The 24,305-nt window shown below is 54.3% G+C and overlaps 3 protein-coding genes across 8 annotated transcripts in view; 1 reads left to right on the forward strand and 2 right to left on the reverse strand.

Moving 5' to 3' along the window:
• The window catches only part of RECQL5 (RecQ like helicase 5), a 35,370-nt gene that overhangs the window by 9,325 nt on the left and 1,740 nt on the right, over positions 1 to 24,305 (forward strand). Inside the window, exons 8-16 of the mRNA XM_053893040.1 lie at positions 4,641 to 4,720; positions 21,429 to 21,647; positions 21,901 to 22,000; positions 22,135 to 22,171; positions 22,294 to 22,352; positions 22,433 to 22,506; positions 22,880 to 22,973; positions 23,259 to 23,393; positions 23,719 to 24,254. Coding sequence (XP_053749015.1) covers positions 4,641 to 4,720; positions 21,429 to 21,647; positions 21,901 to 22,000; positions 22,135 to 22,171; positions 22,294 to 22,352; positions 22,433 to 22,506; positions 22,880 to 22,973; positions 23,259 to 23,393; positions 23,719 to 24,254 — 1,334 coding nt within the window. The remainder of the gene's footprint in view (positions 1 to 4,640; positions 4,721 to 21,428; positions 21,648 to 21,900; positions 22,001 to 22,134; positions 22,172 to 22,293; positions 22,353 to 22,432; positions 22,507 to 22,879; positions 22,974 to 23,258; positions 23,394 to 23,718; positions 24,255 to 24,305) is intronic.
• SMIM6 (small integral membrane protein 6) lies at positions 6,743 to 13,036 on the reverse strand. Of its 6 annotated transcripts, none has more exons than XM_053893044.1 (4): positions 11,974 to 12,051; positions 11,439 to 11,490; positions 10,817 to 10,967; positions 6,743 to 7,238 (listed from the first exon to the last, which is right to left on the reverse strand). In XM_053893044.1, exon 4 carries the CDS (start codon positions 7,230 to 7,232, stop codon positions 7,050 to 7,052), a length of 183 nt encoding a protein of 60 aa, XP_053749019.1. In that variant the 5' UTR covers positions 7,233 to 7,238; positions 10,817 to 10,967; positions 11,439 to 11,490; positions 11,974 to 12,051; the 3' UTR covers positions 6,743 to 7,049. The 6 variants fall into 6 exon arrangements, 5 of the variants coding, with proteins under 5 accessions (XP_053749019.1, XP_053749018.1, XP_053749017.1 ...); XM_053893043.1 differs by having other exon boundaries at positions 7,836 to 10,967; positions 11,974 to 12,050; XM_053893042.1 differs by having other exon boundaries at positions 7,601 to 10,967; positions 11,974 to 12,047.
• SMIM5 (small integral membrane protein 5) lies at positions 12,156 to 19,577 on the reverse strand. The gene is made up of 3 exons (XM_019466210.2): positions 18,947 to 19,577; positions 12,930 to 13,123; positions 12,156 to 12,470 (listed from the first exon to the last, which is right to left on the reverse strand). The coding sequence occupies exons 2-3, from the start codon at positions 13,054 to 13,056 to the stop codon at positions 12,361 to 12,363; spliced, it is 237 nt and encodes a 78-aa protein (XP_019321755.1). The 5' UTR covers positions 13,057 to 13,123; positions 18,947 to 19,577; the 3' UTR covers positions 12,156 to 12,360.

Below are 24,305 nucleotides of genomic sequence, written 5' to 3' on the forward strand. Positions count from 1 at the left end.
TGAAAGCAAGTTCCCAGAAAAGCTCAGCCAAACGGCACGTCCAGAGATGTTCAAATTCAATAATAATCAGGTAAATGCAAATTAAAGTGACACACTTGTGAAAGGGCTCTAACACTTGTTGCTTGGGGCATGTGCAGGAGAGGGCTTGCACTTTGCCAGGAGAAAAAGGAAGTGTTTGCAGTCTTGGGGAAGCACTCTAGGAGTATTATTACTCTTTAACATACAGGTACCCTTGACCCCAGATACCCTGTTTCTGGGATCAGATCACCTGAAATAAAAGTGGCAATGCACAGGCTCATGTGCTCAAGGGCCTGTGTGGTAGCATTGGTCATGAGGACTGCAGCTGGGGAACAAATTAAATACCCAGCCACAAGCAGTGATGAAATTATAGTACATGCTCACTATGGGGCCATAGACATAGCTGAGGGCCCAGGAGAGCTCGTATCTTGCTTTAAAAAAAACAACAACGTTTCCCATGCACCCCAGTGTTTACAGCAGCAATGTTTACAGTCAACAATAGCCAAAGTGTGGCCCAAATGTCCACTGACTGATGAATGAATAAAGAAGATGTATTTTTTATTTTTTATTTTAAAAAATTTTTCTTAACGTTTATTCATTTTTTGGTAGAGAAAGACACAGAGCTTGAGTGGGGGAGGGACAGAGAGAGAAGGAGACACAGAATCCGAAGCAAGCCCCAGGCTCTGAACTGACAGGACAGAGCCTGACGCAGGTCTCAAACTCATGGACTGTGAGATCATGACCTGAGCTGAAGTCGGACGCTTAACCGACTGAGCCACCCAGGCGCCCCAGAAGATGTGGTATTTATATACAGTGGAATATTACTTGGAAATCAAAAATAATAAATCTTGCCATTTACAACAACGTGGATGGAACTAGAGTGTATTATGCTAAGCAAAATAAGTCAGAGAAAGATAAATGCCATATGATTTCACTCACACGTGGAATTTAAGAAATACAACAGATGAACATAGGGGAAGGGAAGGAAAAATAAGATAAAAAGAGAGAGGGAGGCCATGAGAATCTTAAATACGGAAAACAAACAGGGTTGCTGGAGAAGTGCTGGGTGGGGGGATGGGCTAAATAGAAGATGGGCATTAAGGAGGGCACTTGGGATGAGCGCTGGGTGTTACATGTTAGTGATGAATCACTAAATTCTACTCCTGAAACCATTATTACACTCTGTGTCAAGTAAGTTAGATTTAAATAAATTTTTTTTAAAATTTGTGAAAACAAACCCCATTATAAATAATAGTAAAATGTTGAAACTACTATTAAAAAGCAAAAAAAAAAAGTCACTTAAAGTAAATCATGTTTATGATTTGGCATTGTAGATTTGCTTATTCTGTATCTGCTCTGTTGAAATGTAAATTCCATGAGCGCAGGGACCTTTAGTTTCCTGTGTATCTGTAATGCCCAGGTCAGTGCTGGGAACATGGTAAATGCATGATAAATGTTTTTTGAATAGATAAATAAATGAATAAATGGGGAGGGAAGGTGAATGCAAGTAGGGATTGGGAAGGAAGGGGCTTTGCAAGGACCAAGAATGATACTTTGCCATGAACAAAGGGGGTGTGATTAACTTGTCCCTTTTATCTGAAATTCAAATTAGACAAGGAAAAGATTTAGTAAGGTGATTGGGTATAAGGTATTTATTTAAAACTTATACAGTGAGTTATAAGAACTCACACTAGACTCATTATTAAGACATTTGAGTCAAAGAGATCAGAAAGCTCCCAGAGAGGTGATATGTGGAGGACTGGGGGCCAGAACAGCACCAGTTTTCTCCATCATAATTCCAGAAATGAGAAACTATGAGGCAGTGTCTTCCAACCTAGAAAATAAGCTGTTTCCAACCTAGAATTTCCTACTCAGCCAGCCAGTTTAGTGTGAAGGCAGGTTAAAGACATTTTCAACTTCCGGTTTGCTAAGCAGAGGCTGGAAGTGTTTGTTTTTAGAAGCTCTGGGAATAGAAGGGTGTTGATAATGGCGGGGGGGGGGGGGGGGGGCGGTGCGTGTTACGGAAGTGCTCAGATTCTCAAGGCTGTGCAGGGATTTAACTGCCACCATATCAAGCAGAAAGGCAAACACCAAGACCACCAAGAAGCATCCGCAGCGTGCAAAATCCAACATGTTCGCCATGTCTGATCAGTCACAGACTCAGAAATTCAAAGAGGCCTTCAACGTGATTGATCAGAACAGAAATGGTTTCATTGTCAAGGAAGATTTGCATGCTATGCTTGCCTCCCTGGGGAAGAATCCAACTGATGAGTATCTGGATGCCATGATGAATGAGGTTCCAGGGCCCATAAATTTCACCACGTTCCTGACTGTATTCGGTGAAAAGTTAAATGGCACAGATCCAGAAGAAATGCTTTTGCTTGCTTTGATGAAGAAGTGACTGGCACCAGCTGGAATTACCTGAGGGCTGCAGACAATGCTGGGAGGCTGGGTTATAGGTGTGGAAGTGGAGTAGCTACACGGAGGAGCACCTGTGGACAAGAAGGGACATCCCAATTCCACTGAGTTCATGCCCATCCTTAAACACGGAGCCAAAGACGAGGATGACTGAAAAGAACTTCAGGTTCCAGCCAAACGTTCCTTGTTGCCACTTTGGGTATTTCTGAGACTTCCTCTTGGAGCCCGTTACATGCTCTTAGCTTTGCAGCTTTTATCTTTCTTGTTGTATTTATTCTCAGCCATTTTGGACACACGTATCTCTATAATCAGATGGGAATTGGGACTTTATATGATTTTCAGAATAGAAAATAGGGTGGTTTAACTTACCAGCTCCCTTCTCCCAAATAACTGCAGTCTACACACAGTCAGTATATGTTTTCAGAAAAAGTTATTTGCTCAATTTTTTCTGAACCATAATTAGACTTTATGATTAAGGGGGAAAAAAAACATTTTCCGACACAAGATTTCAAGAAGCTCCCTCCTGTGGAGAAGCTACTGAAGGATGTCCCCCACCACAGAGGCAGTAATTGGAGAGGGAAAGATAGAGATCTGACCCCCAGCGAGTCAAGAGGAATGTCCTGGAACGACACTGAAGGGCAGGCTCAGTTGTGCTCCAGACCTAGAGGACAGCAGTTCGGGTTGAATCAGGGGGGACAAAAGGGCTCCAGGGGAGGAGTTTCTAAAAATAAAAGTGGAACTTACCATCTATGACCCTGTCGACATGCAGTTTTCATTATAGCACAACATTTGGGGGTGAAGTAGTAATATACTAAAATCTAAGTAAAAAATGAAACAGCTATTAATTTTAGGGAACAAAGTTGTACAAGAAAGGATATGTGATCATGGAAAATGTAAAAATGTAAATGGTTTAGCTCTGATCAATGTTGCCATAGTTTCCTCACTGTAGGGAAAATTAAGAAGAAATTGTGATATAAACAGATTGGCAGAATGAAAGAAGTACACGTATTTGTGTGCATTTGGGAGGTGGGGATGATCCACCTTCCAGAAGCAGAGAGTCAATAGATCTCAGATATCAGTATCTGTTTTATTTTCTTTACTTTTTGGGGTTTTTTTTTCCTGTAGTTTAAAAAATTTCACATCTTTTTTGAAAGGAATCTTTGACAAATAGACATGTACAAAAAGGCAAATGATGCACAATCCCAACACAAGAGATCACTTCTTTTTAATTTTTTTAATGTTTATTTTTGAGAGAGAGAGAGTGCACGTGCACGCACATGAATGGGGGAGGGGCAGAGAGAGTGGGAGACACAGAATCCGAAGCCGTCTCCAGGCTCTGTGCTGTCAGCATAGAGCCCGACGTGGGGCTTGAACTCACGAACCGTGAGATCATGACCGGAGCTGAAGTCGGATGTTTAACATACTGAGCCACCAGGTGCCCAGAGATCACTTCTAACACTGTAGTATTCATCCTTCCATACACACATAGATGTGTGTTCCTTCAAATCTAAGTACGCACACTTGTGTGTGTATTTACTACTAAATTTACTATTATAAATAGTGGATTGTATTGGGGCGCCTGGCTGACTTAGGTCCATAGAGCATGTGACTGTTGATCTTGGGGATGTGAGTTCGAGCCCCTTTGGGTGTAGAGATTACTTAAAAATAAAATCTTTAAAAAAATTCAGATCATGTTACACAGTGGTTTCCAAATGCCAGTCTCTGGGCCCTTTGCATGAGAACCACCTGAGCGGTTTTTGAAAATAAACTCCCAAAAGCTCCAGTTTCAGAAAGTTCAATTTAGGTCTGGGTGTGGGCCCTACATGAGGGGCACCTGGGTGGCTCAGTCGGTTAAGCATCCACCTTCGTTCGGCTCAGGTCATGATCTAACGGTTCATGGGTTTGAGCCCCACGTCAGGCTCTGTGCCAACAGCTCAGAGCCTGGAGCCTGCTTTGGATTCTACATCTCCCTCTCTCTCTGCCCCTCCCCTGCTCATGCTCTGTCTTTGTCTCTCTCAAAAATAAATAAACGTTTTAAAAAAAAAATTACCTGGGTGATTCTGATGCATGGTCAGGTTTGGGGACACCATGTTGTAAGTGACCTTTTTACTGTCATTTGATATTTTTCTCCCTCATCATCTTTTAGGCTGCAAGGTACGTCAATTATGTAAGACTTTTGCTAAGTGGTCGTTTCTTGTCTCCAGGAAAAGAGAGGGAGCAAAGCATCTGATAAAGCTGCTGTCTTGGCCTTTGATGCCCTGGTGGCCTTCTGTGAAGAATTGGGGTGAGTGACTTATTTCATATGTGGAGCCATGTGTTAGTGAGCTCGTTCCTCCCCCAGCACCTACTAGTTAACCAGCTAATGTAGGGCAGCTCTTGGGCGACTAAGGCACCTCTACCTGCTGAAGGCGACTGTGAGGGGTGTTGCCCATCAGGCAGCCTGGAAGTCAGTACCCTTCCCAGGAAGGCCCCAGAAACTGGCAGTGTGACATTATTTTCCACTTCTGGCGTGGCTGGTCCCATGGGTGGCTCAGTCATGAATCATGTGACTGGTCCTGTGCCATTAGCATGTGATCACCATTTGCCACTGGACCACTGAGTAGGGGTCACTCTTCTCCTGGACCCAAACAGAGCCACATGGCCCAGCTTCTGTCTTGGGGGTGGATAATAAGCTTGAATAGAAGTCAGCTCTTCTGTCGTAATGCCAGCCCACCCACTTGGAATCCACTTCTGTATCTTATCTGTATGTGCTGGTGGTGGAGGAATGAAAGAGCCTGATGGCTGCTCAGTGACAGGCAGGTTGTGGCAGGACAGGTTTTGGACACAAGGGACACCCAGGAAGATTCTGGACAAGCTGGGAGCACTTTGCATGTGTGCAGCTCTTTGGTCGGACCTTGTTGGAAAATCCTGTGAGGTAGATGAGGCAGAAGGGACTGCTTCAGACTTTGAAATGAACAGACTGGTACCCAGTGAGGTCACAGTCATAGAGCTCACAGTAGACAGATACCACTAATCCTGGTATTTGATTTTTAGTGACATGCACATTTCATATACAAATCCCATCTTGGTTTCTGCAAGACTAGATTCTCGAAGCATGGAGCTGATTAGGTACATAGAACTGGTATCTAACAGATGTTTGGGGCTCTCCTCTGGAAATCAGAGAGGTACTTGGCTGGGCCACATGTTTTGATTCCCATCCCCTCCGACTCACCGAAGAGTTGGTGGCTCCCGGACTGAGTCTCTCGTTGGGCCTTTGTGGCACAGCCGTGCCCAGCAGAGGTGGTTGGCCCCCTTGCCCACAGCGATCACTACCAGAGTCCTTCTCAGGCACTAGTACAGGGAGTTGTTAAACTAGGCTCCCTCGGGCTCCTTGAAGAAAGCACTCGTAATGAAAGGGCCGAGTGTCCTTGCTAATTGTCAGAGTCCCTTCTGCTGGAAAGAACCCTGCTGGGTTCTTTTCGGGGATGAGTTGAAGGCTCTGTAGGGCTGCCTAGAGGGTCAGCTCTGCCGTATCCCTCTGGGCTGCAGCAGCCCACCAGACAGCAGGACAGGTCCTCCTGGGGGCTCTGCCTTTATGTCTCCTGTGTCACACTCGGGAGTTGGGGCCCCTTAGTGCCCCAGGGGGTCTGGGCATCAGTGCGCTTCCTGCTGCGTCACGTGCAGCCTCATCCCTCCTACCTTGTTTGCTATGTGCGAGGGTTCCGGATTCCAGGACTTCCCAGGATGGCATAAACAGTGCTGGTGTAGCTGAATGTGGAATTGCTCTTTGAGTAAAAAGGAACATTTCATTACTACATAAATGGTGTATCGCCCCTTCTCCACCACATATTCGCTCCTTTTCTAAGAATAGTCCCAGTGTGTGGTTAAAGTTGAAGCAGCTGTTTGCTAAGGGAGGGCACCTGGCAGCAAGGGGCAGGCCACTATGGTGGCTCTGGCGGAGGCAGGTACATTTCTACAAAAGTGCCGTTGTAGGGTCTGGGGTGCACGGGCAGCTCTGGGACCAACAGAAAAGACACTCAGTATGAATGGGGTCAAGGTGGGGCATCCAGCGGTTTTCCTCTCTTTGCGTGCAGCTAGTTTGTCTGCACTGTGGCCGTGAAGTGTATCTGTTCCTTCGTGACCGTGCCCTGTACCTTTTAGTGTTGAAATGAACAGTAATTAGGTTTGAAGCAACTTCCAGCTAAGAGGCCTTTCTGTACCTTGTCTGAGACAGAATAGCTTTGTGTTTAGGCCTCAGTTGAATTGGGCTCTGTCCATCTGGGGGCTGTGGTCTAGGGGAGCCAACAGCCCAGCACCCTTCTGTTCATCCATTTGTTTGCTCGTTTATTCATTCATTCATTTATTCAACCAGCAAATATTGTTTGAAATGGACTGTATGTGAGGCACATTGGATATGGGCATACAATGGTGAGCAGAAACCCATCACCTGCTTTTGTGGTGTTCGGTCCACTGGGGAAGGCAGGCACTTATCAGATAATATTAGTTAACAAATTAATTAATTACATTAATAAAAGTGTATAATTGCAGACTCTGAAAAGGCTTTGAAGAAAACGTACATGGTGTTTCGAGAGTATCTAACAGGTGGTCCCCTTCTTGGCCTCCAGAAAGTCAGGTCACAACTCTTCACACTGGTTGATGTTCTCAAGCGGAGGGAGAAAACCAAATACAATGGCAAACACAATGAGAAACAGGATCATGGTGATGAATAAAATGATCACTACCAGGCCTCCCTGGTCCCAGGGGTTCTGCCAGAACTCATCATTCCAGATGTCCTGCTTTGTCATCAGTTCGTCCATGTGAACCTGGAAAAGAGGGGGACAGAGTCCTTGAGTGCAGGGGCTTCTCCCAGAGACTGCCTCTGTATTTTGAACAGCCCTGGTGTGAGCCAGAACTTGACCATCCCTGAGATCTACTCAGCTAGGATCTAAAATGCACCGCTGCAGATCCTGGCTGTTTTCCCTGCCTCAATTGCCAAACATTTGGGGAGAATTTTGAGAGATCGGCATAGGAGTTGAGGGGTGGACTGACTCCAGCTGAGGCCTCGGTAAACTGCCTTGGAGTCAGGTGGAAACAGAACCAGCTAATCTTGAAACAGCTCAAGTCGGCAGGCTGCAGGCCTATAGCCAGTTGGAGGGAGTAATGGCGAGAAGGCAGGCGTCACTACCTGATTCTGCTGTTAACACTCCTGTGTCCTAAGAGTGGGCCGATCAGGGTAATCCTTCAGGCCCTGCACTTTGGGGGCCGAGCCACGCCCTGACTCAAAGAAGCAACTCTTGGGAGGAAAAGGTGTTGGCATTGTCGAGTGTCCCTGATCAGACCTCATCGCAGTCACCAGAGCGAACAAAGGTGGGCCAGGGCCTGTTGCCTAGCAACTGTGTTCCTCTGCCTTCCATACTTACCTCTTCAGCTGCGTTCTGTTCTTTTGTGATGTCGTTTTGGGGGTTGCTCAGGGTACCTATGTTCTGGCGTCCTCAGAGAAGTCAGGCTTGGGGTAGGGTGGGGAAGGAGACCGGATCCAGGACCTTTGCCTCAAGCCACCGTCCGCCTCACCCGTGGCTGGGTCCTGCCTCTCTCTCCTCTCTGTCCAGCTGCTGACCTGTAGACCGGGAGGCCCCCACCAGAGCGCAGGAAGCCCAGGACTCCGGGAAGCCCTGGGCTGGAGCCGCACACAGGCTTTTCCCTGCGGTGCTAGGGTGCTGGTGAATGATTAACAAGCCTCCGGCTGGTGCCTCCTGGAGCGAGTTTTTTTGTGGAGGTGTTTACCACCATTAAGGCCCCAGGGTCCTGGAGGCTTAATTTCTCCCTAGTGCCTTTGCTGGCCTCCCAGGCATGACCTCAGCTGCTGCATGGGCAGCTAGAAAGTGGGAATGGGAACCTGGTAGCCACCATTTATTCCATAAAAGATAGGCTTCAAGTGCCTGGTGTGGCCAGGAACTGCGGCAGGTACCGCGTGTCAGTTGTGAACCAAGGGAGGCAGGTCCTGCCTGCCCAGATTTCCATTCTAGCACACTGGTCCTCAGCCTTGCTCATTAGAATCATCTGGGAGCTTTTCTAAATACCTGTGCCCAGGCCCTCCCTGGTACCACTTCTTTCCGTCTGGGCACGTCAGAGCCCGGGTCTCTGTAAAGCTTGCCAGGCGATTCTAACGTACACCCAGGGTTGGAGGAGACAGATGACAAGGAAGTTCAGTAAAGTCCTTTTTACCTATCATGGTCCTACCTGATGCTTCGAGTTTCCCTCCTTAAAACTTACTGACTCATGCCTTTGACTGCTGAGCGCTCCCAGCCAGCAGGCTGGTCGCTAGCACACCCACGTACTTCCTCCTTCGGTTAAGTTGGATGCTTGTCAGGAGCCAGTAGTTTGTTCCCAAACCTGTTTGTGGCATTTGTACTTGTTATTGATATTACGTAATTGCATTTGACATTACATAAAACAAGAAAATGGAGCAACAGTAATAGTTGAAACCCCAGTTTTACAGCTGGGGAACGGGCACAGAGGTTAAGCAACATGCCCAAGGTCATACGGCTAAGAAGTAACTGTGTTGGGATTTAAACCCAGCTGTTCAGCTCAGCTGCAGGGTCTGTACTCTGAAGGTCTGTGCTGCACCTCAAAGGGAGTGGAGGGAGAGCGTTATTTCTAGAAGCACCTATTTGACCACTTGGAATGACTTTGGAATCACTCAGTATTTCTGTCAAAACAGATGTGGCAAGACACATGGAAACGTTTTGTAAAAATCCAGGATTTCACACTCCGATTTCTTTGTGGATGTCTTTAAGTTCTTGTTCTGCTTCACAGTAACCACAGTTAGCAAATAGACAATTTAGGAACTCTGGCCGGCAAACCCACACTCAGAGAAAAGACCTTGGCCCTACATCAAAAAGATTGGCCAAGGAATGTGCATGTATATGTTTCTATTTAAAATGAGATGTGTGGGGAACGTATGTGTCACGTACACAGAAGTTGCTTTAGCCAACTCAGTCAATTGCTGGCCCTGATCGGAAGCTTCTACGGAAATGAGTATCACAAAGGGAACGATATGGAAAGAGGTGGAGGGCGCTGGAGTATATGTGGCATAGCCTGACCTGGGGGCTGAAGGAAACCCTATGGGAGTGAGGTTTAGGTCAAGATGTGAAGACTACGTAAGAGGTAGGATTAGGACGCAGTGTTTCATGGCAGGCAGCGGGTCCCGAGGAGGGTGAGGAACCTTTAAGAACAAAATTAATTTGTCTTCCGTTTTGTGTGGTCTGGATTTGTGTTACCGGCATGCAAATATGTCCCGAAGACTTTTTATTGTAGGTTGCTCTCAAATGTTAATGCTTGAGAAAACAGATTTAGGGGAAGAGTGTTTTATGTGCTCTCTGCCAGTTTTTGGTAATGAGATTCTTGCCCTGGCGATTCTGTGGTTTCTGATAAGGCAGAATATACAGACGGTAAAATGCACAGATCTCTAGTGCAGACCTTTGGAGGAACTGAGAGACTACTGTGGAGGGGAGGCCTGAAGAGGCTGGGAAACCAGTGCGGCAGTGAGCGCAGGCAGACGTCGAGGGGAGATCGTTGCAGGGCGGCTGGTGGCAGGAATGGAGGCCTGTGATAGCCAGATGCTCTCTAGGGCTCAGACAGCCTACTGGCCTCCCGTTCCGTGGCCACCATGGCTATACCTCTCTGTCCTTTCCCACAATGGGAAGATTGCTGCTTCCTCTCCATGCCTCTCTTTCCGAGAAGACCTCTGCTGGGAGGGTGCCAGGCTGCTGTCACTCTGGAACAGATGTGGTTCGTTGAGCCGAATGGGATGGAAACCTGCCCAGGACTGCTGTGGGGAGCCATTAGTGGCAGGGCTCAGCGTGAACCAGTTTGATGCCTACTGGGATCCATCATATTTGGACTCAGCTGTTAAGCTATTGGTGCCTGGACTGAAAAGGGCAGTGGTTTCCCATCTAGTCCCTCCCGCCTTCCCTGTTTTTCTTCTGGGAGGGAGACCTAGTTGGGCCCCACCCTAGCTCTTACCTCTTGGGCTCCACCCACTCACCGGGAGATGATTTTAGCACACTTTAGGGTGTGGGATCTAGGATTGGTTGATGGAGGATAATGGGATCAGCGCCTTATCTGCACTGCAGCCGGGGGCCCTCGGTGTGGCGAGCAGGGGCTCTGCAGCTGGATGGGCTGTGCTGGGCTGGGCCCAGAGGCTGGCTCTGCCATTTTTAGCTGGTTGAACTTAGGCAAGTTGCATATTGTTGCCAGGGCCCAATTTCCTCATCTCCAAAATGGGGATAATGACGGTATCTCTGGCATTGAGGCTGTTGTGATTATACGGAATCACCTGCGTGAAAACACTTCAGGTGGTGGGGGGGCACACAGAAGCCCTCAGTAAATTTCCACTCACTCGATCCTCACCACCACCTTCCTCATCATCGTTATCAACGGTATCATTGTAATTCTGAATCCCCTTCTCGTAGGGTGGTGTGGGGTGGAGGGTGCCGGTTCTTGAATTTCTTTTCTTTTGTATGGAAGAACTTCCTCTCTGCTTCTTCAACCTAAACCAAACCCGTCAGACAAGTCAGTGGACACCAGGAAGTGAAACCAGCCAGCCAGTTTCTCTCACCTGCCTGCCAGCTGGAGATGGGGGGAGGGGCAGGGGCAGGGGCAGAGCCTGGCATCCCCCTCTCCGCTCCCTGGTTTTTGGGTAGACGGGGCCGTGCCCCTAGGCAGCCAGAGCACGGGCTGGCAGGGCAAGATGACGGAGGCATGTAAAAACTGCAGACCTCTCTGCGGAAGGAGGGGGAGGTACTACGGGAGCTTTCTGCCTCCCCTACCCTAATTCCTGGGGTCCATGCCCCTCTTGTTTAGAGGAGCAGATCAGGACTAGGATATGCTCCGCGCCGTGCCAAGCACTCCCTATAGGTCACCTTAGTTTATCCTCATAAGCTCACCCGAGGAGGCAGCTACCGGGATTGGCTGCGACCCACAGGGGAGGAAACGTGGCTCTGGGAGGTCGAGTCACTAACCTATGTTCACGCGGCTGGTGAATGGCAGGGTGAGGATTTGGGGCCAGACAGCCTGGGACACAATGGGGGAAAGGACAGAGGGGTTGGGATGCAGGTTATAGGCAATAGTAGAGGCCTGACTTCTCTTACTCTAGAAGTTTGGAAAGACCCAGGGGCCTGAGCCTGTGGGTGTGGGGTGTTCAGGCTAAAGTAAATGGCAGCCGAAGCTGTTGAGTGGCGTTTCTGAGCCTAGCACCTGGGCAAACGCTGCCCCATCACTGTAGAGGGGGCACCTGTAGCCAGAGTTTGGTAGCAGCCAGTGCTGATGGATTTTCACCCTCTCCTTCCCCTGGTTCCCTCTTGCGTGGCATTCCTGCCTGTGTTTTTCCAGCGTTCGTGGGCACAGGGAGAATAGAGGCCTGGCAAGGACAGTCACCGGCCACACCCCTGGAATTCTGGCACCTTGCCCTTCAGAAGCACAGAGCCCAGGCCAGGGAGTCTGGCGCCGCAGAAACACAACCAGAAAGCTTTTACTGAGATAGAAACGGGCAAATACCGGAATAGAATACTGACGTGCTCCCCCCCCGGTGGGAAGCTTGGGGTCCAGCAGCTGTTGCACAGAGCCCCTCTGATTGGCCTGCTCCTCTGGGCTGGCTCCCCACCGCTGCAGGCTGTTCTCCTTCCAGGTATGGGGCCCCCACTTCTGTGTTTTGTTAGAAAGTGCAAGTTGGGAAAGAATTTCCTCAGGTTTTAAACAGGTGACTCCTCCTTGGCACCCAGTATTCACTGGCAGGTGAGAGTTTGGTGGCCGTACCAGCCCTTGTTTCCTTGATAAGGCTGCAGGTGTCGGGTTCCCCGGCAGGGCCAGGGCTGGGGCCAGGCTGGCACGCGGGATCATGGCTTGGCAGCCTCCTCTCCAGCTTCTCCTCCTCGTCTCTGTCCCTCACGGTGGGCTCATGGGCCGCACTTGGACCTTCCTGCCTCTGCGCTCAGGGCAGCAGCAGTCCCTGCAGCAGCAGCAGCAGGCGATCAGCAGCAGCACCAGCACGGTGGCTGGGGGGTTAGGAGAGAGAAGCAGAGAGCACGGGAAGCTCAGGCAGGGAAGAGAAAGAACACACGCCTTACTTCTAAATAAAGCCCTCCAGAGGTGTGCGGAAAGGGCCTTTAGCCAGAGATCTGGCTTCGTCAGAAATACTTGAGAGTCTGGCAAGAGGTGTCGACTGTCCCCGTGCCAGCCACTAGGCACTGACCTCCCTGTCATGCCGCCTCTGCTGCCCTGAGCTTCTCTCCCTTCACCCCTGGTTGGGATTTGGGGTTGCCTCTGCACCCCATCAGCAAATTGTCAAGGATTCGGGAAATCCTCTGGCTCCCCCCCAGGGACATCTGCCTCTCCTCTGTCTGGGGGACACCCAGCCACCTCGGCCAGCGCTCTGGCCAGCACTGTGGTCTCACCTTTCCCGGATGCCAGGAAGAACCAGGGGCGCTGGGGAGAACGTGAGAGCCTCAGCTTACCTGTGAAAAGGAGGATGACCGAGAAGGCCGCGATCTCCACAGGCTCGGCCTGGGGCAGCTTCTGCAGCTTGAGCAGCAGCTTCTCGCCCATGGAGCGCATCTCCTGCACAAAGTTGGCGGCTGCCATGGTGCATCGGGCTCCTGCCGGGCTCCTGCCGGGCCTCACTGAGATGGGGCTGGGAGTCCCCACCCACCTGCAGCCAGTGGAACGAGTTAGTCGGGTCTCACCCCTGTACCCCCGGTGGCTCATGACGGGGGAGGGAGCCATCAGGGCCCTCCACCCAGTGGTGGCCCTCAGCCCCCACCCGCCTGGCACCACCCGGACTGAGGGAGGCTGGTGATGGCAGGGAGCCTGAGGCCCTGCCACCGGGGGCTGCGTGGCACTGCCAGACACAGGAGAGGTCTGCCAGCTGGCCACGGTTGGCCAAGGTTTCCGACCTCGAGGTGGGGTGGCTTCACTCTTCTACTCCCGGGTTTGCTGAGCGCCTTGGGCTGGCACAGCTCCCCTCGTGACTCCTGGGTCCTTCAGGACTTTGGTGCCTCCCCTGGGTTCCCAGTGGGGAGACCGGGCTTTAGGATTCCAGCCTGGTGCTCTTGCCTTTCATCATATGTGGGGCAGAAGGAGTCAGGCTTTTCCTCGAGTGGGCACATGGGGCTCCTGGCAGGGGTCAGCTGGGTGAGAACTAACTGGGGGAGGTGGTCTGAGCCCCTCCAGGGCCCTCCACTTCTCCCATCAGCTCAGTTTCTTTACTCATATGGTATTCTTTGAAGAGGCAGAGATGATGCCGTGTACCCCGCAGTTTTTCCCCAAGGAGGCCTCTGGGGACAGGATCACACATCCCATGGCTGGTTTACCAGGCCCTCCTCTGCTGGCTCAGACCTGCTCCTCTGGCCTGACCAGGAGAGTCCCTTGTGTCCCCACCCTCGCCCCAGGTATGTAGCAACTCAGCCTTCCAGGTGATGACTGAGAGCCTCTTCCTGTCTAAGGGTGCCCAATAGGCTGACGGTGAAGGTCCAGGCTGAGTCTGAGAGTTGGGCCAGCTGTACATCAGGAGTTTCTTTCCCCTTCTGCCTCCCCTGTGGGCATGAGGGAGCCAGTGCCTCTTCAGGGATGGACCAGGGACAGCCTGGTGCCAACCCAGCCTGAACTCGTTCACCAAGGCAGCTCTAATCCAAGGGAGCGTAACAGGTGGCCAAGGTCTTGTGCCAGACCTCAGGATCTAATTACTGCCGCCTTGTCCTGGGTCTCAGCCAGGCAGGTTCTTCCGAGATGACTACAGTTTTGGAAGCTGGTCACTCCTGGTACTATCGCCACAGTATAGCTGTCTTAGAACTGCTTGGAAGGTCATCTGCTTGAACCCCCTACCCTGTACCTGGCTCTCTGCACTCCCTCTGGTGTGCAGCCTTTGCTTGAGCCCCCTCTGGGTGAGATGGGGAGTCCCATCTGCTACGGCAGCTTGCCCTGTTCCTCCTTGGAGCAGCGCTGATCGTTGGAAGGTGGAACCCCCTCCTGACCTCGTTGGTCCTGCCTGTGGTCACACAGGATGCTTCTACCCCACCTTCTGCCTCATAGTCCTTCCGGACCTGGATGGCAGCTGGCATGTGCCTCCTATGTCTCCTCTTCCACAAGGTCGCCTGCACCCCGTGGAACATTGGATCATCCTGGATTTGAATGCCTGCCCCTTTCTGCTTTCATGACGTGGACACGTCACTTTGTCTCTTTGAGTCTGTTTCTTTTCCTCATCTTACATAAGATGAGATAGCCATCCTTCAAGGCTGTTGGGAGGATTGACACCCGGAAGCACAGCGGCAGGAAGCACAGATCCTGGCACACGTTTCTGCTCAGCAGGTGGGCTTCCCCTCTGGCGGTGTGTGTCTGTGGAGAGGGGGGGGTCTGGCCACCATAGGAAGCCTTTGGGGACAGTCACACCCCCACCCTGTACACTGTCAAAGACCCTCCCCAAACACCTTGGGGAGTTTCGTCTGTGTCTTTCATTCCCAGGATATCTGTGGTGTGTAAGGTAAAGGAAGGTGGGGGGGCGGGAGGGGGCAAGCTGGAGATGGGAGCTGTATTTTAAGCAATGTTGGGGGGAGCCGGCAGATGATGGGTCCATGGAGGATTAGAGGGCTTCCTGTCAGAAGTGGGAGTCTCCTGTTATAGCCTTCTGTCTTCTCTTATGCCCCATCCCGGGGTTAGCACATTTCCGTAATGGCGATCAAGATCCCAGTTTTCAAGTATACAAAGAGGCAAGAGATCTAGAATCCCATGCGTCATTCATTCCTGCCTCCCTTTACATATGGGAAACAGTGATTCCTCTGAGGTTGCACAGCAGGATGGGGGCCTAGCCAGGCTCCCCTACTTCCCCATGCTGTCTCTTGATGGAGACCTGTCTCAGGCAGCCTGCTCTGTGGCTCGCAAGGTTAAGTCAGCCCACGGAGCAGCTTTCTGAGGACACTGCCCTCGCGGTGGGCCCAGTGCAGGGACGAGGGCCCCAGAACTCTTTGAACGCAGGTGTGCTCTGCACGATCAGCCCCATTCCCCGCTCAGGAGTCTGGGGCACTGTCTTTATTCAGGCACATCACTCACGAGGCCAGGGCCACACCTGTTCTTTGGGAACCACATGTGACTTGTTGCCAAAGGGACAGATGGCACGTGTCTGTCTCAGGTTCACCAAACTCCTTCCCGAGCATGGTGCCCCTCTTCTCTGGTCACACTGAACAGCGCCCCCCTTCTTTGACCGGCGAAGCTGGCTTGCACAAGGAGGGCGGTCCCCTCTCGTTCTGGAGCCTCTCTGCTCATCCACTTCCCGTTTCCAGAAGAATATTCCTCCGCATTCCTGGAGGAGGGAACAGAAGTGCCAGCCAAGGCCCTGGGGGAGAGTCTGCACGGGGCTCAGGAGTTGGGCTCCTCTTCTCCTCTCCGTCTACACTTGGTCTGGCTTTTTCAGCCTGTTTGGCCCCGTGCCTGCATTGCCTAATGTAGCACCAGAGACTCCTTGAAAGAGGAAGCGGGCGGAGGCCAGCCGGGCAGCAGGAGCTTTGTCACTTGTGCTTCCACATCCAAAGCCCCGGGGAGGGGTTATAGAGGGGAGGCCTCCGCCTGTGAGCGAGAAGTGGTGTGGGGACCCTGTCGGTCTGAGGGGTGTGATCTCCAGAGCAGGGAGAGGGCAGGTGGGGCCGAGGTTGCTCTGCCGTACGGGAAAGGTGGACTTTGTCGATCAGAAGCTTCGGCTCTGAAGTCGGCCATCCTCCGGGTGTTGTGTACTGGGGATGCTGCAGTCACACCCAGGGGCCCATGCCCCGCTCCGGGAGGAGTGCCCGTCCACACAGAGGCAGGCCGTATGGCTGCGGACAGATGGCATCGTGCTCCTGCGCCCAGGGTGCCTCTGGTGAGCTGAATTGGCAAGCTGTACCAGCCCTGGGGTCTCACCCAGGGCTGCCCACTGCTTCCGTCCGTCTGTGAACTGGAATGGAGCCACCGGGCACTGATGTTCTGCCCCAAAGGCTGAAGGGGAACGCCCTTTGTTTTCCAGTTGATGTTTTGCCATTTCCAGCTTGGGCTTGAGCAGAAGAAGCCTTAGTGGGGACCGTGGGAGCTGGAGGGGCCTTGTGCTCCTAAGAGGGAGGAGGCACATTCCAGCAGGTCCCAGGCGCTCTTCCCAGTGGGCTATTTAAAGCGAGGCCCAGGGGGTGCCTGACGCCTGGTGCCCAATATAACCAGCAGTCGTCAGGTGACCCTGCGGCATGTTCCTTGGCCATTGCCCTGTAGGGAGTAAGTGTTCCCAGCTGTGGTCTGGGGAAAGCGGGTGCTCTGAGGCTGGCTGCCTCTTATCCCTTTTACTTTCCCAGGTTTGCAGGGAAGCCCAGAGGGGTACTGATAATTGTACGTATCGATACGTATATACTGATATTGTATATATCTTTCTGGTCTATCTCGCTCTGCCAGACTCCTTCCAAAACTGTACTTCCTGCCTGTGAATCAGGGAAATCCTAGTCCCTGCCGGCCCTGTGCTCTGGAGTACTTTGGTCAGAGGCAGCCAAGCAAGTGACTTCCCACGGCCCCAGGAAGAGAGAGCAACCTTGGCTGCCTGCATGGCCCTTCCTGGAGCCTGTGAAGGGTGCTCTGTGGCTGGAATGGCAGCCAGTGGAGGAGGGAAAGTGAGCCGGGCAGAGATGAAGGCTGGAGGGGCTGGAGGGACCAGAAAACGTTCCTTTGTGTGGCATCTCCTGCCACAGGGAGCCTTGTGACAGGGCACACGGGTGACCTGCAGGCCAGACAACTGCCATTTGGTACTGAAGCTTCCCTGTTTCCTCCTTGCAAAACTGATACTTCAACTCCAGAGGCCCCTTGTGGAAGAGAACAGGCGGCTGGCGGGTGTGTTTGTGACTGATAAGTGGTGTATCGGTGGCTCAGGGCCCCAAGGGTTTCTTGCTCTGCCCCTGTCATTTTGTCATGGAGAGTTGTAGCCACCCTTGCTCCACAGGGCATTGTCTTGTTTGAGAAACAGCTGTCATGAGGCAAACTGACGGTTGTGGCAGATTTTCGGCGTCTGGGGGCCTGACCAGCAAGGCAGAGATGTCCACTGTGCACTGACCGCATCAGGCCTTCAGACGATGCCCTTTTCTGCCTTGGCTCCAAGTTGCCGTGGGAAGTAGCTGCTTGAACCCAGAGCAGTCCTGCTTTCCAGGACCGGAGGAGGCACCTCCGGCTGCTAGCGATGGTTCCCGTAGCCCCAGAAGCTAGGTATCACCCTCCCGTTCCAGCTCAGGGCCTGGGTTCAGGGGACCCCATCCACGTATGTCCTGTGGCCGCAGGGACTCTGATCCCCGCCCGCACGCCTGCCTGGGCCGTCTTACAGATCAGAGCCAGCAGGGGTAGCCCTGGGCTCACCACTGTGCCCATCCCTTACCCAGTCCTGTCTGCTGCCTCCAACACAGGCCAGCGCCTGTCCCCTCTCTGCCTTGCATGGCCATCTTTGCAGGGCATTAGCCTCTCCAGCCACCGACTCAGGCCAAATCTCACAGACTCTGCTGAGCCAAGAACACTTGGACTGATTCTTGGTTTCCACTTTTCCCTGGATTGTTGTTTTTCTTTCCTAGTAGATACTAGTTTGTTTGCTTTGGGGGAAACATCTGGGGGGCGGGGAAGGGAGACTTTAGCCCTAGTGTGAGGACAAGAAGGCAGGAGGAGCAGGCAGCCTCCGTTCATGGGGCCCTGCCCAAGGGGGCTGCTGGAGAGCCATGCTGGGGTCAGCATTCCAATGGCGTGTCACAGGGCCACATACCGGGTGGGTCCTTCACCGGCCTCAGTTTCACCATCGCCTCCTCCCCCACCCCACCTTGGGTTCAGGGTCAGGCCCTCATGCTTCTGGCACAGCATTTGGAGAGACCTGGGGGGTCGTGGGATTCTAAATGGACCCAGGGAGGAGCACCCGGGCTTGGCTCTGAGCTAGGAACACCTGGCAACGAGCGGGCCAAGCCCCTCTCAAGGGGTGGCAGCTGCCACTCTGATGCAGGACACAGATGGGCAGAGCTGCTGTGGATCCTGCCACATCCTGAGGGGCACGAAGTGGCGGGGCAGACCCTGCCCTGAGCCTCCTCCACTGGGAGAAAGCAGGGACAGAGGGCTCTGCCTTGATCCTGGGAAAAAGGGAGGCCCAGAGAGCAGACAGCCCTTCTCTCCCAGGCCAGGACAGCCAAATCCCTTGTTTAAGCCCCCTGAATAGAAAAAGCTTAAACTAACTTGCAGAGTAAGCAGGCGCTCGGGGCCCCTCTGCCTGCTCAGCAAGCAGGGAGGAAAGCACTCTGAGCAGAGAGCTGCAGCCTCAGCCTGTGTCCCTCCAGGGCTGGATCCCCGCAAAAGAAGGGAGAGCCCAGATTGAAATGGGGCTGTCTGGAGACTGACCGAGTGCACCCCCACGAGCCCCTGTGATCGCGCTAGATTGTGGCTCTCCACCCTTGGGGCAGGGGGCCCTGGCTGGCCCCCTCACCCAAAATCTGTGGCCGGCACCACTCACCTGGGAGCTCAGGTGTTGGGTTGAGGGGCAACCGCGGATGCTGGGGAGCCCGGCAGCCTCCCTTGCCTGGCTTCGCCCGGCCACCACCTCTTCCTTCCTTCTCGGATGCCTCTTTCCTGACCCGCTGCTGGGCGCCTTCCTCAGAGGAGTGGAGCTCCTGGCTGCTGACAGCCAGCTGCTGTCTCGGCCTCAGCTTTTTTGTTGTTGGTCGTCCTGGAGATCCAAGTGTCAAATTACAAGGGGCGGCCACTGAAGCAGGGGAGCCAGTGCCACCGCTGCCCCTGCCCTGCCCCTGCCCAGCCGAGTGAGTCCCTGCTGGGACCTCCGAGGGTGGCTTCAGACTCCTCTGTGGTTGCCCTGCCCCTGGGAGGTCTGCAAGGGCGAACCCGTCTCTTCTGTGCCTCCTCTTCCTCTCCTCTCCCTCCTGGCGGGTGTGTGCTAAGCCGTCGTGGGCTGGGCCTGGGCGGAGAGCTGATAAAAGAGGTCGGCTCTCTTTTTCCCTGGCAAAGATGCCCTCTGGGAGGCTCCACCTGAGCCGTGGAGTGAGGAGGGAGGGACGCCCCACAGCGCTCAAGTTCTTTGGCTCCCTCCCTACCCTCAGGAGGGGTTTGAGCCCATCCGCCTGACCAGCCAACCTGTCTCTCTCGAGACTCCCTGGCTGGTCCCACCCTCTGGCCCCTCCTAGGAAGTAAATAGTTGGGGGAGCTGCCGGACCACCCACGAGGCCAGGCCCTTGGGGAGGAACTTAGGGGTGACTTGAGAATGGCCTGCTTGCCGGGGGAAGTGTCTGGTGCTCCTCCACCCCAGGAGGGAGGACGCTGCCGATGTCCTTCTTTCCAAAGAGTGCTGGAGCTGTCTCTTCATTCCTGGCCCCGGCCTGGCCTGGCCCTGGCCGTCAGGGACCGGCTCCAGAGCTCAGTGGCTGGCAGGGCCCTTTGACATTTGGTTGGTTGTGCCACCCCAGCAGACCAGGCTGTGCCCGGAGCAGGACAGGAGCAGGACAGGAGCTGACCCCAGCCCGCATCTGTGAGCTCTCAATGGAGCCCTTTGAGTGTGAGCACAAAACCCCAGTGAGTCTGGGCTTGAGGGAGGGGTGGGGGGGGGGAAGGAAGCCAACCGTGTAGCCACACCACTTGGGTGCCGGAGCCTCCCAGAGGCTGGACAGGCGGCCACTGTGCAGATGCACAGACTAGCAGTGGAAGGAGTCGCATGTTGGTTTTAGGAGTGGCAGGAACAGTGCCCCCTGGTGGCTGCCTGGGCCTCCTTGCCATCTGCTGCCTTCAAAGCTGCCTTCTCTGAACAAGGCAGCCAGACCCCACTCCCTAGGATCTGTGTAACATCAGCTCTCATTCCTGGTGCCTGTCCCTTAGGGTCTCGGCTCCTCAAAGTGTTTCTTGCGGTGCTCACATCGAGAGGCATTCTGGCTGGAGGGTGATACCACCTATTCTTGTCCTCGGGACACGGCGCCTGGACAGCCCTGCCTCTGCTGCCCAATCTCTCGTGCTCTCCCACCTCATGCTACATTCCTGTGGCAAGACTGGCCCTTTGCAAGGGCCATGATTAGATCTGCACCCTACCCCCTAACCCTGGGGGCCTCTGCACCTGTCTCAAGGACCAACTGTGCCCCCCTCCTGGGAGTCAGGGACAGCTGGAGTCTGGTACCCCAGCAGCGGGGCCGTGGCAGTGGAGTTGAGGCGCCGGGTGATGTGACGAGACTCCTGCCAAGGCTGGTCTCCCATTGCCCTCAGCAGCGACCAGCATACGATGGCAGCTCTCAGTGCTGCTGGTTCCAGCTCTTGAGCGGTCCCCCAGCCCAAGACTGCATACGCAGGCACGGTCTTCTTGGGGATAAGGAAGAGGCCGTCAAGAGATGGCAGAGCAGAGTGCTGAGGCTGGGGTAGGGCTACCTCGTGCTGGTCCCTCCCTCCCCCACCTCCGGGAAAGGGCGAAGGTGCTAAAAAGAACCCTTGTTGTGTGTGCCAGGCACCACGCCCCACGCCCCACGCCCCGGCCATGGAGCCGGCGCTCTTGCCGCGTCTCACAGCCAAGGACGTGTAGGCTTTGGGAAGTCAAATGCTTTCCCTAAGGAGGCAGCCTCAGCAGCAGAGTCAGCATCTGTACCCAGAGCTGGAGCTATTCCCGGGGCACCCCACTGCCAGAGGACAGAGCACAGAGCGGGAGGCCGGGACCGAGGGGAGGAACCCATAGAGAAGCAGGACGGAGTGGGGGTCACACCCTGTCTTCTCCGGATTCCCCCATATGTTACACGACCTTGGGAACACTTCACCTCATTGTCCTCATCCGTAAAACGGGCAACTAAACGGTGCCTTGCTTGTCAGGCTCGCACAAGAGGAGGCGTACGAGATGCTGAGTGTGGTGCCCAGCACGTAGCGCTCCTCAGACAGAGTTTAGGGAGCGGGTAAGTGAACACTGGCCTGTCTGGGTCCCTCACCCCTTGCCTCTGTTGTGCTGCCTCTGCCAGGTGCCGCCATGCTGCCATCGCCAAGTACTTTGGGGATGCGCCTCCTGCCTGCACCAAGGGCTGTGACCACTGCCGGAACCCTGTGGCCCTGCGGAAGCAGCTGGAGGCCTTGGAGCACAGAAGCAGCTGGAGCAAGACTTGCATCGGGCCTTCCCAGGGGAATGGCTTTGACCCTGAGCTGTATGAGGGAGGCCGCCGGGGCTATGGGGGCTTCAGCAGGTGAGGGGCCGTGGAGTCAGGGGCCCCCAACCCACTGCAGATAGGCTGGCATTCTCCTCCTCGTGCCAAGGCCAGACCAGAGGCGCCCCAATGCCGTAGTTCACCCCTTGCCCCTGGGGGCCGTGGTGGAGCCAGGAGCTTGATGCTGCTGCTGGAGGCCAGGCTCTCGGAGACAACCAGCGCCCCGCCAGAGAGGCATGACAGGAGGGCAGAGCCCAGGCCCAGGGCTGCTCACGCCTAGTCTGTCCCCTAGGTATGACGAAGGGTCTGGAGGCAGTGGGGACGAGGGCAGAGACGAGGCCCACAAGCGGGAATGGAATCTCTTCTACCAAAGACAGATGAGCCTACGCAAGGTGAAGGGGATGGGGGCCTGATGGTGTTCAGTGGCCCCCTGTTCACACTCTTTCGGCCCCTACCCTGGTGCTGGATGGGGGGCCATCCTGCAGCCAAGCAAGATGCCTCATAGGCCCTTCATGTCACCTTCCAGGGCAAAGACCCCAAGATAGAAGACTTCGTACCTCCGGGTCAGTACCGAAGTGTCCTCAGGGACTTTGGGGCTGTTCCCAGGGTGTAGATGCCTCACGGTGGGCTGGGGACTCCACAAAGCAGAAAGTAGAGTGCAGTGACCCACCCCTCTTCCCCACAGATGAGGACTGTCCCCTGAAAGAGGCTTCCAGCAAGAAGATCCCCAGGCTCACTGTGAAGGTAAGAGGTGGGCAACTCTGTCCCCCAGACTCCTCCCCCAACCTTAAGGCTTGAGTGACAAAATTCCTTCCCCTGTGTAGGCCCGTGAGCACTGCCTGGGGCTTCTGGAAGAGGCTCTGAGCAGTAATCGCCAGGTCACAGGGACCGCCGATGGGTGAGTGTCTCAGGTCACGGGGGCCTAGGAGGCTTCTCCGAGCCCTTGTTCCTTTGCAGACCACAAGAGCCCCCATCCCTCCTGGCTTACTTGGGTACCCCCTCCCCGGATCGTGATGCATCCTGCTCCCAGTGGCAGCAGGTCTCACTGCCCCACCAGGGGGCAGGCTTAGCTAGGACTAAGGGGCTGCTAGCGCCTGCCGAAGGGCAGTAAGCCACAGGGTGCCCAGAGTCCGGGTTGGAATCCCTGTGCCCAAGGCCAGTCCCACCAGGCCGTGAAGCCATCTCCAGGGTCCCCAGATGGAATCCAGCAGGAGCTCAACAGAGAGAGGGCTCAGGCCCCCCTGATGCCTTGTGCTTATTCTTACCCTCAGACCCGATCTCCAGCCCAGGGCTGTGGAGCTGGAATATGAGATGTTCCGAAATGCCAAGGTGGCCAACCTGTACAAGGCCAGCGTGCTAAAGAAGGTGGGCCCAGGCAGGGTGTGCTTATGGGCTAGGGTGGGAGAGGCGGCCCCTCTACCTTCCCAGGCTGTCTGCCTGCCCCCTGCAAGGCAGCCACGTACACAGGGGAGCCTGACCTCCCGTCTTTGCCAGCTGAAGATGTTTCTAGCCAACCCCTTGAGGACTAGAACTTGTCCAGTGTCCAGTGACCTTCAGCCACAGGCCCCAGAATCTCACCTGTGGAAAGCCTGGGTCGGGGCTTTCAGGAGCTAGTGGGTGCCACGGCATCCCTACCTGTCCATGACTCAGGTGGCCGAGATCCACAGAGCCTCCAAGGAGGGGCAGCTCTATGACATGGGAGGCGACACCAGAAGTCACAATGCCCAGGCCCAGCCCCCAGAACCCACCGAGTATGACATCCGGCCGGCCTCCCAAGTGTACTCGGTGAGTGGTGTCCTGGCATCCTCCCCAAACCTGGGTCTGGGAAAGGGGAAAGGCATCACTTCCCCTTGTCCTCAGCCACAGTATGGCCACTGGCCCTCTCTGGGCGCCGTAGCCGCGGCCCTAGGCACCCTGGGGCAGGCCCTCCAGCCTCCCTGCCCTCCCAGCTGTACCTCTGCAGCCCCCACAGATCTTCTCTCATCAGCCTGACCCCCTAGCAGTGTCCTGCCTGGTTTCTCCCTCCTCCGCTCCCAAGAGCCATTCCAGACCAGCCCGTGAGTGTCCTCGAGGACCTGGTGGTCAGAACCCTCTCTCCTCTTCTTCACAGCCGAAACCCAAGCGGGTGGGAGCTGGTTTTCCCAAAGGCTCCTGCCCATTCCAGACGGCCACTGAGCTGATGGAGAAGATGCGGGCCGAGAAGCAAGCCCCCCAGCCTGTGCTGGGAGGTGAGCGGGAGCTCCCCAGCCAGCCCCGCAGCCTCCAGAGTGAGGACTGCAGTGAGTGCCTCCCGAGGCCCAGAGGAGAGGCCCCTGGAAGCAGTGCTCATTGTGGGGGGTCCTCCCCTGAGAAGAAGGCGACAAGTCCCTCTAAGGGCGGTCCCCTTGCCAAGGCCCGGGCCAGCAAGAAACAGCAGCTCCTAGCCGCAGCAGCCCTCAAAGATTCTCAGAACATCGCCCGCTTCTGCCAAAGGGCCAAGAGCCCGTCTCCCCTCACCTCAGCACCAGGGACAGGAGGTGCCAGCCTTTCCCATGAGGGAATGCGGGGACCCCCAGCAGTCCCAGAGAAGTGTGCAGGGGAAGATGGAGCCCTGGGGTGTTTGGCTGCATCCCCCCAGACCAAGGAGTGCACCAGTGAGAGGTCAAGGTAAGGGCTCTGATAGTTCTGAAATTCTTTGGAATCTCTTTTGCTAACTGG

This window comes from Panthera pardus, unplaced genomic scaffold (assembly GCF_024362965.1).
Source record: "Panthera pardus isolate Hobbes unplaced genomic scaffold, ASM2436296v1 HiC_scaffold_3, whole genome shotgun sequence".
Lineage (NCBI taxonomy): Eukaryota > Metazoa > Chordata > Mammalia > Carnivora > Felidae > Panthera > Panthera pardus.